Below are 15,421 nucleotides of genomic sequence, written 5' to 3' on the forward strand. Positions count from 1 at the left end.
TGGAGCAACATATGTTGCCATCCAAGCAACGTTACCATGGACGCCCCTGCTTATTTCAGCAAGACAATGCCAAGCCACGTGTTACATCGACGTGGCTTCATAGTAAAAGCGTGCGGGTACTAGACTGGCCTGCCTGTAGTCCAGACCTGTCTCCCATTGAAAATGTGTGGCGCATTATGAAGCCTAAAATACCACAACGGAGACCCCGGACTGTTGAACAACTTAAGCTGTACATCAAGCAAGAATGGCAAAGAATTCCACCTGAGAAGCTTAAAAAATGTGTCTCCTCAGTTCCCAAACGTTTACTGAGTGTTGTTAAAAGGAAAGGCCATGTAACACAGTGGTGAACATGCCCTTTCCCAACTACTTTGGCACGTGTTGCAGCCATGAAATTCTAAGTTAATTATTATTTGCAAAAAAAAATAAAGTTTATGAGTTTGAACATCAAATATCTTGTCTTTGTAGTGCATTCAATTGAATATGGGTTGAAAAGGATTTGCAAATCATTGTATTCAGTTTATATTTACATCTAACACAATTTCCCAACTCGTATGGAAACGGGGTTTGTACTTTGAGTCATAATGGTTATTACCCTCTGGCTGCCTTCAGAGTCTAATACGTTCACACAGGAAATGTATTCTTGCATTGCTTGCTCCACCTCCATGTCACCGAGCTGCTTCCAGGCTTGCCTGTAATGAAACAAATGCATATTATCAATATTGATAATGTTTGTTCATCAACTAAAATGGCAGGCCATAAAGTAATTACTCTAGCTGTTATGTGAGTGTTTACCTTTCAGATTTGTGAAGAAACACTAAGTGACGACACACAAATGGTTTGGTTTTTGTAGTGAACAGGTTTACGACTGCATGTCAGCACAGTCAAGAGATCAAGGGTTTGAATCAGGGATACAACATCTGTGTGATTTTTGCATGTTTTCCCCAGGCTTGTGTGTAACTTCTCCGGGTGCGTCAGCTTCCTCCCACATCCCAAAAACATGCATATTAGGCTAACTGGTGACTCTAAATTGTTAATAGGTGTGATTGAGAGTTAGAAAGATTGTAAGGCTATTGCTGGACTGCAAACCATGTGACCTACAGAGGCAATTTTCATTTTTTACTTGGAGGACAAGTTCATTTAGCACCAGCTGCGCAGATGTCCATGTATTCTAAAGGTTTAGAGCCGAATATACAAGGCAGGTAGAATACAAAAATAGCTGAATATGGTGGATTGGATCCATATACTCTTTAATAAAACATCACTTACTGTGTCCTAGTGTCATTAGGATGCCGATTGCTGGGACGTTCATATATTCCCATTTAGGTAAAGAATGACTCATAATCTTCACAAAGAAAAGGGGTGGGAGGGACCAGGCGTCTTTTCGTGTTGTCCTTGCCGGTTTCAGGTCAAATGGCTGTCAAAGTGTACCAACTTGTCGGAATACATACTCAGACGTCTTCTGTCCAGGTGAGATGCATGATTTATGATCGCCAATTAACTTCCAGGTAGCGAGAAAGCAGCAGACCACTCTATGATGTAAACATAGGTACACATGGTAGTGATCACGGCGCCTCTATAAATAGTTTGTCTGCGTTAGCGCTTATGATAACAATATCGCTAATACTTGGTTAATATTAATTTCACGAAATGTAAATGGAGTATTGTTGGTGTTTTTTTAATGGTTATTTATTGGATTTTTTGGGCGAAATAGAGAAGATCCCCTTGGCTCCACTGTAAGCAGACTTTTATTTACAAGTTAGAATGCTTAAAAAAAATCTATCTGTCATCATGTATTTCATAATGATTGTGAACGATAGGCACAATTCCAAAAAAGTGCAGTTCCAATTTAAGGTAGAGGAGCATGTGCAGACAAAATACATTGTGTTATTAATCTGCATAATAGATTAATTATTAATGTGATTATTTGTTGTAATTAATCGCATGAGTTAACTAATTTTTTTGACAGACCTACTATTAATTGAATATTTGTGTGTCTATTTTTCTTCACAGCATTTTACTGTTTTGTCTAGATGGACCAGTAAGAAATTAGTCGGTTTGAGAATGGCAGGTGTACCTAATATAACTGTGAAATCTATCAAATTAAATTAGTTTTTGACCGTTTCTGGAAAAAAATAGCGGTGACATTCGTCTTAAAGGTATTTATTGAACAGTGTGCATTTTCAAAAGATAAATGTAGATACTTTTGTAAAGCTATTTATTGAACAGATACTTTTGGAGAAGGTAGAATGTGGAGGGGTTCAATTGAACTCTAAAGGGAACGTCTCCACAGACTAACAGCAGAAAATATGATATAAATGTGAACGTGGAGCAAAATTTACATGGAAGCATATCCAATACATATAATCTAAAACTAAGGAAGTTAAAATCTTCATAGGTCCGCTCTAAGAAGAAAACTTTTCACAAGATTTAAAAGATTAATCATTAACAAAGTGGACTTTTAAAAGCGGTCGCCGAGACTTCCTTCTACACTTGCCAGGAGTTGAAAAAGAGAAGAAGTAGGGAGGCAGATCATTTCTTTACATCTGGATGGGTCCACAACTCAAGCCATGACAGAAAGAAAATGTTGGACTTATTTGTGGAGAGATTACTAGCGTATTTTAAAGGCCTACTGAAATGAAATTGTTTTATTTAAACGGGGATAGCAGATCTATTCTATGTGTCATACTTGATCATTTCGCAATATTGCCATATTTTTGCTGAAAGGATTTAGTATAGAACAACGACGATAAAGATCGCAACTTTTGGTATCTGATAAAAAAAGGCTTGCCCCTACCGGAAGTAGCGTGACGTAGTCAATTGAACATATACGCAAAGTTCCCTATTGTTTACAATGATGGCCGCATGAAGTGAGAGAGATTCGGACCGAGAAAGCGTCGATTTCCCCATTAATTTGAGCGAGGATGAAGAAAGATTTGTGGATGAGTAAAGTGCAAGTGAAGGACTAGTGGGGAGTGGATGCGATTCAGATAGGGAAGATGCTGTGAGAGCCGGGGGTGACCTGATATTCAGCTGGAAATGACTACAACAGTAAATAAACACAAGTCATATATATACTCTATTAGCCACAACACAACCAGGCTTATATTTAATATGCCACAAATTAATCCCACATAAGAACACCTAGGTGTTTGTTATGCTAGCTCCTAGCTACTAGCTCGAGCTAGTTATAGCTCGAGCGGGTAATATGGACGGGATCCCGTCCATATAACCCGCCAATACAATTCAAACACCTGCACGACACACACACTCACTCAGCCCAAAGAACCGTTCACCTAACCCAAGGTTCATAAAGCTTATATATTTAATCAAAGTTACGTACATAACACGCACGTACTGGCAAGCAATCAAATGTTTGGAAGCGCGCGGGTGGGACCTGATATTCAGCTGGGAATGACTACAACAGTAAATAAACACAAGACATATATATACTCTATTAGCCACAACACAACCAGGCTTATATTTAATATGCCACAAATTAATCCTAATGCTAGCTCCTAGCTCCTAGCTACTAGCTCGAGCTAGTTATAGCAAGCGATCAAATGTTTGGAAGCGCAGCTGTGTACTCACGGTATCGCAACTGTGTATCCAAATCAAAGTCCTCCTGGTAAGAGTCTCTGTTGTCCGAGTTCTTCGATCTTGACTGCATCTTTCGGGAATGTAAACAAAGAAGCGCCGGCTGTGTACGTGTTGCTGCTGACTTCCCTCGCAAAATAGACGCTTCGCACCGACAACTTTCTTCTTTGCTTGCTCAGCTTCTTTCTCCATAATGCAATGAACAAATTGCAACAGATTCACCAACACAGATGTCCAGAATACTGTGGAATAATGACATGAAAACAGAGCTATTTCGTATTGGCTTCAATGGTGTCCGAATACTTCCGTTTCAATGATTGACGTCACGTGCACACGTCATCCTCAGAGGCGTTTCGAACCGGAAGTTTAGCGGGAAGTTTAAAATTGCACTTTATAAGTTAACCCGGCCGTATTGGCATGTGTTGCAATGTTAAGATTTCATCATTGATATATAAACTATCAAGACTGCGTGGTCGGTAGTAGTGGCTTTCAGTAGGCCTTTAATGGGTGTTGATGAATGCCGATCCATCCATTTTCTAGAGGAACCTGAAATGGTTTTCATTTCACAGGTGTACTTGAAGCTCATCAAGAGAATGCCAAGAGTGAGCAAAGCAGTAATCAGAGCAAAGGGTGGCTATTTTGAAGAAAATAGAATATAAAACGTGTTTTCAGTTATTTCACCTTTTTTTTTGTTACGTACATAACTCCATGTGTTCATTCATAGTAAATAGTCATGAAAATAAAGAAAACACATTGAATGAGGAGAAGGTGTGTCCAAACTTTTGGCCTGTACTGTATATATTAGTCTAGTTTCAATACTATTTAGGTTTTCTTGATGACAAACATTGCATCATCCATGCATAATAACAATACGCAAATCCATTTCATGTTGAAATTTCATGAAGACAACTGCTCATATGTACGTTTTGGCAAATAAGAAAAGTAAATACACTACCGTTCAAAAGTTTGGGGTCACCCAAACAGTTTTGTGGAATAGCCTTCATTTCTAAGAACAAGAATAGACTGTCGAGTTTCAGATGAAAGTTCTCTTTTTCTGGCCATTTTGAGCGTTTAATTGACCCCACAAATGTGATGCTCCAGAAACTCAATCCGCTCAAAGGAAGGTCAGTTTTGTAGCTTCTGTAACGAGCTAAACTGTTTTCAGATGTGTGAACATGATTGCACAAGGGTTTTCTAATCATCAATTAGCCTTCTGAGCCAATGAGCAAACACATTGTACCATTAGAACACTGGAGTGATAGTTGCTGGAAATGGGCCTCTATACACCTATGTAGATATTGCACCAAAAACCAGACATTTGCAGCTAGAATAGTCATTTACCACATTAGCAATGTATAGAGTGTATTTCTTTAAAGTTAAGACTAGTTTAAAGTTATCTTCACTGAAAGTACAGTGCTTTTCCTTCAAAAATAAGGACATTTCAATGTGACCCCAAACTTTTGAACGGTAGTGTATATTCATAAACATACAGAGACATTGCTTAAGTGGGCACTGCAAACCTGATTGTGTTGTCGACTCGGCTCCACTCAACGAAAACATCCAGTTTAGCACAGAAATTACCTTTCTCCATAGTTTGTTCAACTATTCCCCTCTATAATGGAGTATCTAAGGAACTTTTGAATGTTTTTTCCCCAAATTCTTCTACTGGCAAGAACAGTGTATTTATGCAGCATTTTTACTTTGCTTTCACTTGCCTTTCTGCTTCTCAATTGCATAAGTCCAAGGTAACAACTAGAGATGTCCGATAATGGCTTTTTTGCCGATATCCGATATTACGATATTGTCCAACTCTTAATTACCGATTCCGATATCAACCGATACCGATAAATACAGCCGTGGAATTAACACATGATTATGCCTAATTTTGTTGTGATGCCCCGCTGGATGCATTAAACAATGTAACAAGGTTTTCCAAAATAAATCAACTCAAGTTATGAAAAAAAATGCCAACATGGCACTGCCATATTTATTATTGAAGTCACAAAGTGCATAATTTTTTTTAATATGCCTCAAAACAGCAGCTTGGAATTTGGGACATTCTCTCCCTGAGAGAGCATGAGGAGGTCGAGGTGGGCAGGGTTGGGGGGGGGGGGGGGGGGGGGGGTTGAGGTGGGGGCGGGGGGTAGGGGGTGGCGGTGTATATTGTAGCGTCCCGGAAGAATTAGTGCTGCAAGGGGTTCTGGGTATTTGTTCTGTTGTGTTTATGTTGTGTTACGGTGCGGATGTTCTCCCGAAATGTGTTTGTCATTCTTGTTTGGTGTGGGTTCACAGTGTGGCGCATATTTGTAACAGTGTTAAAGTTGTTTATACGGTCACCCACAGTGTGACCTGTATGGCTGTTGACCAAGTATGCTTGCATTCACTTGTGTGTGAAAAGCCGTAGATATTATGTGATTGGGCCGGCACGCAAAGGCAGTGCTTTTAAGGTTTATTGGCGCTCTGTACTTCTCCCTACGTCCGTGTACACAGCGGCGTTTTAAAAAGTCATACATTTTAGTCTTTGAAACCGATACAGATAATTTCCGATATTACATTTTAAAGCATTTATCGGCCGATAATATCGGCAGTCCAATATTATCGGACATCTCTAGTAACAACAAATTGACGAGATGTGGCCTGCAACCTTATGTATCAATATGTGTCTTGTGATTAACTGGCGACCAGTCCAGAATATACACTGGCTCTCACCTAAGGTCCGTTGGGATAGGCTCCAGCTCCCTAGTGAGTTTAATGACAGCAAGGTGTATAGAAAATGGATGGATGTTTAAGATCACACTCTTAAATTACAAATACCTTACAAAATCTTGCATAAAGAAGTATCTAGTAGACAGTAGTAGACAGCCATTTTGGTTTAATGGTATATGGGTTAAATATATCTGTGTTGGCCCTGCGATGACGTGGCGACTTGTCCAGGGTGTACACCGCCTTCCGCCCAAATGCAGCTTTAATAGGCTCCAGCAACCGCGACCCCAAGAGGGGCAAGTGTAGAAATGGATTGATGAATGAGTTTATCTCGAACATGCATATAGTTACAACATGATACCTTACAATGTCCAGTATCTCTTTTCAACATGTTCGAAAAGGAGTAGGAAGAAGCAGAGCTTATTTAATCCTACCCATTTTCCATTTCAATTACCAACACATTTGTGTATTTCTGTTCTCAATTTGTGCACAATTTCCTCAAATAGATAAATAAGTTGTGATTGACATAGTGAGATGGATAAGATTATTCCATTTTCAATGACTGGATACGATTATTCCATTTTCAATAAGTTCAAAATGCTTATCATGGTTCTTGTACTTTGTAAACACTTTGAGTTGGAACAATTCTTTAAACTGGATCATATTAGTACTTTGACCTATTTGCTTAGTCCATGCCACCATTTAATTCCACATAGTGATATACTAAAGGTCTTAAGTAATGCATGTGCATACAACTGCTTCAAATGACATTTCCTCTGAGGTTACATTAACAGCAGGTTGTAGTTTGCTTTGTGCATAATTTTACCTGATTGCAAATTCACTATATGATCAAATTTCATTTTTTTCGATTTAATAAATAAAGAGTTTGAGTGTCCTCGATATCCAACATTATGTATTATTATAACTGACCCCTTTTGTACCACAGATAGTAAATGTAGTGTACTTTTGTACTAACATTCCCATTCTTCTACACAGTAACTCAGATATGGCAACACTTGCAAGCAGTAGAGACTATGGAGTGATTTTTTTGTTTAATAAATCCATCCATCCATTTTCTACCGCTTGTCCCTTTTGGGGTCGCGGGGGTTGCTGGAGCCTATTCGCTGCATTCGGGCGGTAGGCGGGGTACACCCTGGACAAGTCGCCACCTCATCGCAGGGCCAACACAGATAGACAGACAACACTCACATTCACACACTAGGGCCAATTTAGTGTTGCCAATCAACCTATCCCCAGGTGCATGTCTTTGGAGGTGGGAGGAAGCCGGAGTATCCGAAGGGAACCCACGCAGTCACGGGGAGAACATGCAAACTGCACACAGAAAGATCCCGAGCCAAGGATCGAACTCAGAACCTTCGTATTGTGAGGCACATGTACTAAACCCTTAATCCACCATGCTGCCATACATATTTTAATACATATTAATACATATTTTTCTTTATTCATTATTGATGTGGCGCAGTTGGGACAGTGGCTGTGCCAGCAACTTGAGGGTTCCTGGTTCAATCCCCACTTTCTACCAACCTCAAACTACTTCCATAACGTAAATGACCGCCATAACCACAACACCAGGGGGAGCGCCACAAACCATGTTGAACCCACATTCCGATCTAACAAAGGTCTTAACTCATTCTCCTTCTATGCCACATCAATATGGAATGCACTCCCAACAGGTGTAAAAGAAAGTGCATCTCTGCCCTCCTTCAAAACCGCACTAAAAGAACACTTCCAGGCAACTACAACCCTAAACTAACACCCTCCCCACACCACATCCCACCTCCCCGGATTGTAAATAATCAAATGTATATACTTGTTCTTATGCTTGCTGAGCTCACTATGTTCACTGCTCGCTGTACATATCCTACGAAGTCAGACCTACACTGTTACAATGTCCATTTCTCAAGTGATATTATTGTTGATGACTGAAGTGCTGATATCAACCCAACCTAACCCCCCGGCCCCAACCCCCTCCACATCCCACACCCCTGATTGTAAATAATTCAATGTATATACTCTGATGATTAACTTGTGTGATGACTGTATTATGCTGATAGTATATATTTACACCATGAATTGATTAACGTGGACCACGACTTAAACAAGTTGAAAAACTTATTCGGGTGTTACCACTTAGTGGTCAATTGTACGGAATATGTACTGTACTGTGCAATCTACTAATAAAAGTCTCAATCAATCAAAAAACCTCGTCATGTCCGTTGTGTCCTTGAGCAAGACACTTCACCCTTGCTCCTGATGGGTCGTGGTTAGGGCCTTGCATGGCAGCTCCCGCCATCAGTGTGTGAATGTGTGTGTGAATGGGTGAATGTGGAAATAGTGTCAAAGCGCTTTGAGTACCTTGAAGGTAGAAAAGCGCTACGCAAGTATAACCCATTTATTATTATGTATTTGTTGTATATTTTATGAGATTTCCAGTTCATTTTATCATCACTTATTTCACCCAAAACTTTTGATTTATTTTAGACTTTCAATGCCTAATCTGTCTATTTGTATTTCCTTAAAGGCATACTGAAATGAATTTTTTTTATTTAAACGGGGATAGCAGATCCATTCTATGTGTCATACTGGATCATTTCGCGATATTGCCATATTTTTGCTGAAAGGATTTAGTATAGAACAACGACGATAAAGTTCGCAACTTCTGGTCGCTGATAAAAAAAAGCCTTGCCTATACCGGAAGTAGCGTGACGTCACAGGAGGAAGGATTCCTCACAATTCCCCGTTGTTTACAATGGAGCGAGAGATTCGGACCGAGAAAGCGACGATTACCCCATTAATTTGACCGAGGATGAAAGATTCGTAGATGAGGAACGTTAGAGTGAAGGACTAGAGAGGCAGTGCAGGGTGCATCTTTTTTCGCTCTGACCGTAACTTAGGTACAAGGTCTCATTGGATTCCACACACTCTCCTTTTTCTATTGTGGATCACGGATTTGTATTTTAAACCACCTCGGATACTATATCCTCTTGGAAATGAGAGTAGAGAACGCGAAATGGACATTCACAGTGACTTTTATCTCCACGACAATACATCGTTGACGCACTTTAGCTACGGAGCTAACGTGATAGCATCGGGCTCAAATGCAGATAGAAACAAAATTTTAAAAAATCCTGACTGGAAGGATAGACAGAAGATCAACAATACTATTAAACCATGAACATGTAAATACACGGTTAATAATTTCCAGCTTGGCGAAGCTTAACAATTGAAGCTAACTAAGCTACGGAGCTAACGTGATAGCATCGGGCTCAAATGCAGATAGAAACAAAATTAAAAAAAATCCTGACTGGAAGGATAGACAGAAGATCAACAATTCTATTAAACCATGAACATGTAAATACACGGTTAATAATTTCCACCTTGGCGAAGCTTAACAATTGAAGCTAACTACGGAGCGGCGGCGGGCGTTGTAGCTTTCGACGACACCCCGGCCGCCATCAGAGTCGGCAAGAAACATATATTTCCCCAAAGTTACGTACGTGACATGCACATAGCGACACGCACGTACGGGCAAGCGATCAAATGTTTGGAAGCCAAAGCTGTACTCACGGTAGTGCGTCTTCTATCCAACTCAAACACAACACAACCTCCTGATTGTGTTGCTGTAGTCTGCCGCTAATACACCGATCGCACCTACAACTTTCTTCTTTGCAGTCTCCATTGTCCATTAAACAAATTGCAAAAGATTCACCAACACAGATGTCCAGAATACTGTGGAATTGTTCGATGAAAACAGAGCAGTTTGTATGGTGACACATTGGGTACGAATATGTCCGTTGCCGTCGTGACGTCACGCGCATACGTCATCATACATAGATGTTTCCAACCGGAAGTTTAGCTGGAAATTTAAAATTGCACTTTATAAGTTAACCCGGCCGTATTGGCATGTGTTGCAATGTTAAGATTTCATCATTGATATATAAACTATCAGACTGCGTGGTCAGTAGTAGTGGCTTTCAGTAGGCCTTTAACCACTTGCTTTAGAACAGTGGTTCTTAACCTGGGTTCGATCGAACCCTAGGGGTTCGGTGAGTCAGCCTCAGGGGTTCGGCGGAGACACACCCGACTCATCGTGTAAATAAAACTTCTCCCTATTGGCATATTATGAATACCCCCAAACAATGTTCCCTCTAATTTTCCATATGCGTGAGCAAACGCAAAAACTCCTTGAGCATTCAGTGGAGCACATGTGAGCGACGAGATGTGTCTGGAATCGGAGACATTTCTGTACCCATGGAACTGAAGCAAACAATTGCCACGCACTTAGATGAGCTTGCAAAGTCTCTCGACGGATATTTCCCTACAAGAGAGTCATATCCAGCATGGGTGAGACAGCCGTTCACGTTTGCTGTTGAGACAGCAAATGTCAATGATGAATACCTCGACGAAATCATTGAAATTCAGCAGAGCCAGGTTCAACAGCAACTCTTCAGAACAACAACGCTCTCAATATTTAGGTTTGATTGATTGATTGATTGAAACTTTTATTAGTAGATTGCACAGTGAAGTACATATTGCGTACAATTGACCACTAAATGGTAACACCCGAATAAGTTTTTCAACTTGTTTAAGTCGGGGTCCACTTAGATTGATTCATGATACAGATATATACTATCAAATATATACTAACATCATAATACAGTCATCACACAAGATAATCATCAGAGTATATACATTGAATTATTTACATTATTTACAATCCGGGGTGTGGGATATGGAGTGGGGGGGAGGTTAGGTTTGGTTGGTATCAACACTTCTGTCATCAACAATCAGCATCAACAATTGCATCATCAGAGAAATGGACATTGAAACAGCGTAGGTCTGACTTGGTAGGATATGTACAGCAAGTAGTGGACATAGAGAGAGAGATATCAGAAAGCATAAGAAAAACATTTGATTATTAACAATCCGGGGAGGGTGTTAGTTTAGGGTTGAAGTTGCCTGGAGGTGTACATTTATTGCGGTTTTGAAGGAGGATAGAGATGCCCTTTCTTTTATACCTGTTGGGAGCGCATTCCATGATGTGGCATAGAAAGAGAATGAGTTAAGACCTTTGTTAGATCGGAATCTGGGTTAAACGTGGTTAGTGGAGCTCCCCCTGGTGTTGTGGTTATGGTGGTCATTTACGTTAAGGAAGTAGTTTGACATGTACTTCGGTATTAGGGGGGTGTAGCAGATTTTATAGACTAGGCTCAGTGCAAGTTGTTTTACTCTGTCCTCTACCCTGAGCCAGCCCATTTTGGAGAAGTGGGTAGGAGTGAGGTGGGATCTGGGGTGGAGGTCTTAAAGTAATCTGACTAGCTTGTTCTGGGATGTTTGGAGTTTAGATTTGAGGGTTTTGGAGGTGCTAGGGTACCAGGAGGTGCATGAGTAATCGAAAAAGGGTTGAATGAGAGTTCCCGCCAAAATCCTCATGGTGCTTTTGTTGACCAGAGAGGAGATTCTATAGAGAAATCTCGTTCGTTGGTTGACCTTTTTGATTACCTTGGTTGCCATTTTATCACAGGAAAGATTAGCCTCTAGAATGGAACCTAGGTAGGTGGCCTCATCTTTCCTGGTGATAACAATGTCACCCACTTTTATAGTGAAATCATTGACTTTCTTAAGGTTGATGTGGTGTCGACAAATGGAAAAGTATGCAGTTATTAGTTAAGCCCTGGAATTTTTTATACCATTTGTTACAAAATATCTTTGCGAGCAATCCTTTTCGAGGATGCTGGACATAAAAACGAAGAAAAGGAACAGACTTTGCTGTGAAAATGACATGAGAGTGGCACTTGCCAATGTGAAGCCATGCATATCTGAACTGGTCTCTCTGATTTGCAGGTGTGTATTTTGTTGTGAGTTCAAGCACTGTGTTGGTTTCGGTGACTGCGCATATGAAACTGGTGGGGTTCGTTACCTCCAACAAGGTTAAGAACCACTGCTTTAGAGACTGAGGAATTAGGGACAGAAAGAGCAAAGTTACATACCATTTCCTTTGACCTTCAAACTCAAAGAATCCTGGTTTTTGTGTATTGCATTTCCCCACTTTGACCTATCAAACAGAAATTGAAATGGTTCACATGGTCATTCAACAATGAAACATTATCATTGACAGTATTTGATCCTTTCATGGTGCTAATTAATTGGGGTTTGAACGCAATACTCGCCTGTTTGAACCGTGCATAAAGATACAGTAGCTGGTCCCGACTTGCTGTCTGAACCAAATCTGCAACACGGTCGGCTGCAGACTCGAACTCCTGTACCAACTCTACGCCCTGCAGGCGGTCACCACTCTCCATGCCACAGCAGTCAAATTTATCCAAACCCAAGTCGGAGTCCGAGTCCGAGCCCGCTCCGCCGAGGGGTTCCCCAGTGTCGGGCCGAGCCGGGTCGGTACCTGAACCCGTCGCAGTGTCCGGAGAGGACGACGGCGACCTGGAAGCCATTGTTTTTCTTGTCACTGCTGGGTAGTTCGAAACGAAAAGTGGAGTAAATTTAAAGGAATGTGGTAAAATACGAAGACAAAGTACCGATCCGATTTGCGTTTGTTTATTGTGTCCGTTATTGTGTTGTTTAAAGGCTAATGTTATGAATTCTTGACAGTCGGATTCATTTCTGCGTTTTGTCCGTTAACCGTCCGATCAACGCACAGCCCGACCTCAAACAGCAACTAGGAAAAAAATAGTTCCGCCCAATTTTAAACTGTTGTACTTCTTGCTGGATGGGAAGACTACTGAGTGTTGTATATATTTACTAAAATAGTGCATGGAATATTAACATAAAAAAATACATGTGTGTTTTGTTGGTGTCGGCTATTTAATACAATTATTATATTGCTTGTAAGACCAATGGGGAGAAATCTGTACTTGTCCACTATGTCCAGTAGAGGCTGCTATTGATTCAATGATGGTCCGTCAAACGCTGTTTTGAAAACGAGTGAAATTGTTCTGGCAGCACGGTGTCACAGGGGTTAGTGCATGTGCCTCACAATACGAAGGTCCTGAGTAGTCCTGAGTTCAATCCCGGGCTCGGGTTTGCATGTTCTCCCCATGACTGCGTGGGTTCCCTCCGGGTACTCCGGCTTCCTCCCACCTCCAAAGACATGCACCTGGGGATAGGTTGATTGGCAACACTAAAAAATTGTCCCTAGTGTGTGAGTGTGAGTGTGAATGTTGTCTGTCTATCTGTGTTGGCCCTGTGATGAGGTGGCGACTTGTCCAGGGTGTACCCCGCCTTCCGCCCGAATGCAGCTGAGATAGGCTCCAGCACCCCCCGCGACCCCAAAAATGAACAAACGGTAGAAAATGGATGGATGGATGGATGGATGGATGAAATTGGTCTGAATTTAATTCATCAAGTTTCAGAGAGTACCAGTAACGAAATCAAGATATTTGTCATTTCACTACAATATTCCAAGAAAATACACAGATGGCCAACGGACTGATCCCTCAAACGTATTGCCATTTTACACTTGAAACAATTGAAGAACATATGAAGTCCAAACAGTTTAGACTTAGACTTACACAAACTTTATTGAACCACAGACTTAGACAAACTTTATTGAACCACAAGGGAAATTGTTCCACACAGTAGCTCAGTTTCAAAGGATGGAAAGGGTAAGAATGGAAAGGACAATGCAGGTATTAAGTAGACTAAAAATGTACCATAGCGGCAATATAAAATATAACATATATGTAACATTTACATATTATATATACAGTATAGGGATAAGCGGTAAAAAATGGATGGATGGATATTATATTATTATATTATATCATATTTTTATATAATATATACAATATATAACAAATCCCAATTACCATGTACAATATCACAGTATATGTAACAGCTGCAGCAAAAAAAAAAAAAAAAGGGGGGGGGGAGCTTTTTTTTTACCTTTAACTTAAATAATTAGCTCTGTAGAAAAACATTCACCTGAACTCCTTTTATTGTCATGCTTTCATTGAATTTAACGTTTACTATACTTGCCTAACAAAAACAACAACTTTACAAAACTAAACACACCATTAAACTATTATATACCTACCATGACCTCAAAACCTTTTACTTTCAAGGTGGTTGTCCTTGCTATTATTTACAGTTTGTTGAGTTGAGTTGAGTTTGACTTTATTTGGAACATGCATGCATACAACATGATACGTCACAATTTGCAGTTTCTCTATTCAACATGCTCGAAAAGGAGTAGGAAGAAGCGGAGCTTATTTAATCCTACCCCGTTTCCTTTTACATAGCAGTTGCTAAAACTTTTGTTCACTTCCGGTTCGCAATTTATTCACTGTATACTTCATAAAAAAATAAATAAATAATAATTAGTGAAGTAAGTTATATTTCATATGGTGAAATAAATAAGATTATCTAGGAAATGAATGTATGGATGAAATAAATTCAGAATGTTTATCATAATTGTTCTTCCTTGTACTTTGTAAACACTTTAAGTTTGAAGAGTTTGTTGATGTGGATCATATTAGTATATTGATTTATTTGGTTGATCCATTCCATAATTTAATTCCACATACTGATATACTGAAGGTTTTAAGTGTTGTACGTGCGTACAAATGTTTTAAGTCACAGTTTCATGATGTGTTTTTTTGTTTTTATTTGTATGAGTATATCGGGGCAGCACGGTGGTACAGGGGTTAGTGCATGTGCCTCACAATACGAAGGTCCTGAGTAGTCCTGAGTTCAATCCCGGGCTCGGGATCTTTCTGTGTGGAGTTTGCATGTCCTCCCTGTGACTGCGTGGGTTCCCTCCGGGTACTCCGGCTTCCTCCCACCTCCAAAGACATGCACCTGGGGATAGGTTGATTGGCAACACTAAATTGGCCCTAGTGTGTGAATGTTGTCTGTGTTGGCCCTGCGATGAGGTGGCAACTTGTCCAGGGTGTACCCCGCCTTCCGCCAGAATGTAACTGAGATAGACTCCAGCACCCCTCGCGACCCCAAAAGGGACAAAGCGGTAGAAAATGGATGGAAGTAGACATACCAAAGACTATAAAAATGGGACCCACTACCACACTCACACTCAAGGCCACCACTGCTGCTCACTGCTCCCCTCACCTCCCAGGGGGCGGAACAAGGG

At 40.5% G+C, this 15,421-nt stretch overlaps 1 protein-coding gene across 1 annotated transcript in view; it reads right to left on the reverse strand.

Annotated features, from left to right (window-relative positions):
• Positions 1–13,000, reverse strand: part of acbd6 (acyl-CoA binding domain containing 6) — a 110,484-nt gene extending 97,484 nt beyond the window's left edge. The window contains exons 1-3 of the mRNA XM_062039546.1: positions 12,489–13,000; positions 12,309–12,373; positions 593–689 (exon numbers count right to left, since the gene is read on the reverse strand). Of these exons, the coding sequence (XP_061895530.1) occupies positions 593–689; positions 12,309–12,373; positions 12,489–12,767 (441 nt within the window). The 5' untranslated portion in view covers positions 12,768–13,000. The remainder of the gene's footprint in view (positions 1–592; positions 690–12,308; positions 12,374–12,488) is intronic.
• Between the last annotated feature and the right edge of the window lie 2,421 nt (positions 13,001–15,421).

This window comes from Entelurus aequoreus, linkage group LG27 (genome assembly GCF_033978785.1).
Source record: "Entelurus aequoreus isolate RoL-2023_Sb linkage group LG27, RoL_Eaeq_v1.1, whole genome shotgun sequence".
Classification (NCBI taxonomy): Eukaryota; Metazoa; Chordata; class Actinopteri; order Syngnathiformes; family Syngnathidae; genus Entelurus; species Entelurus aequoreus.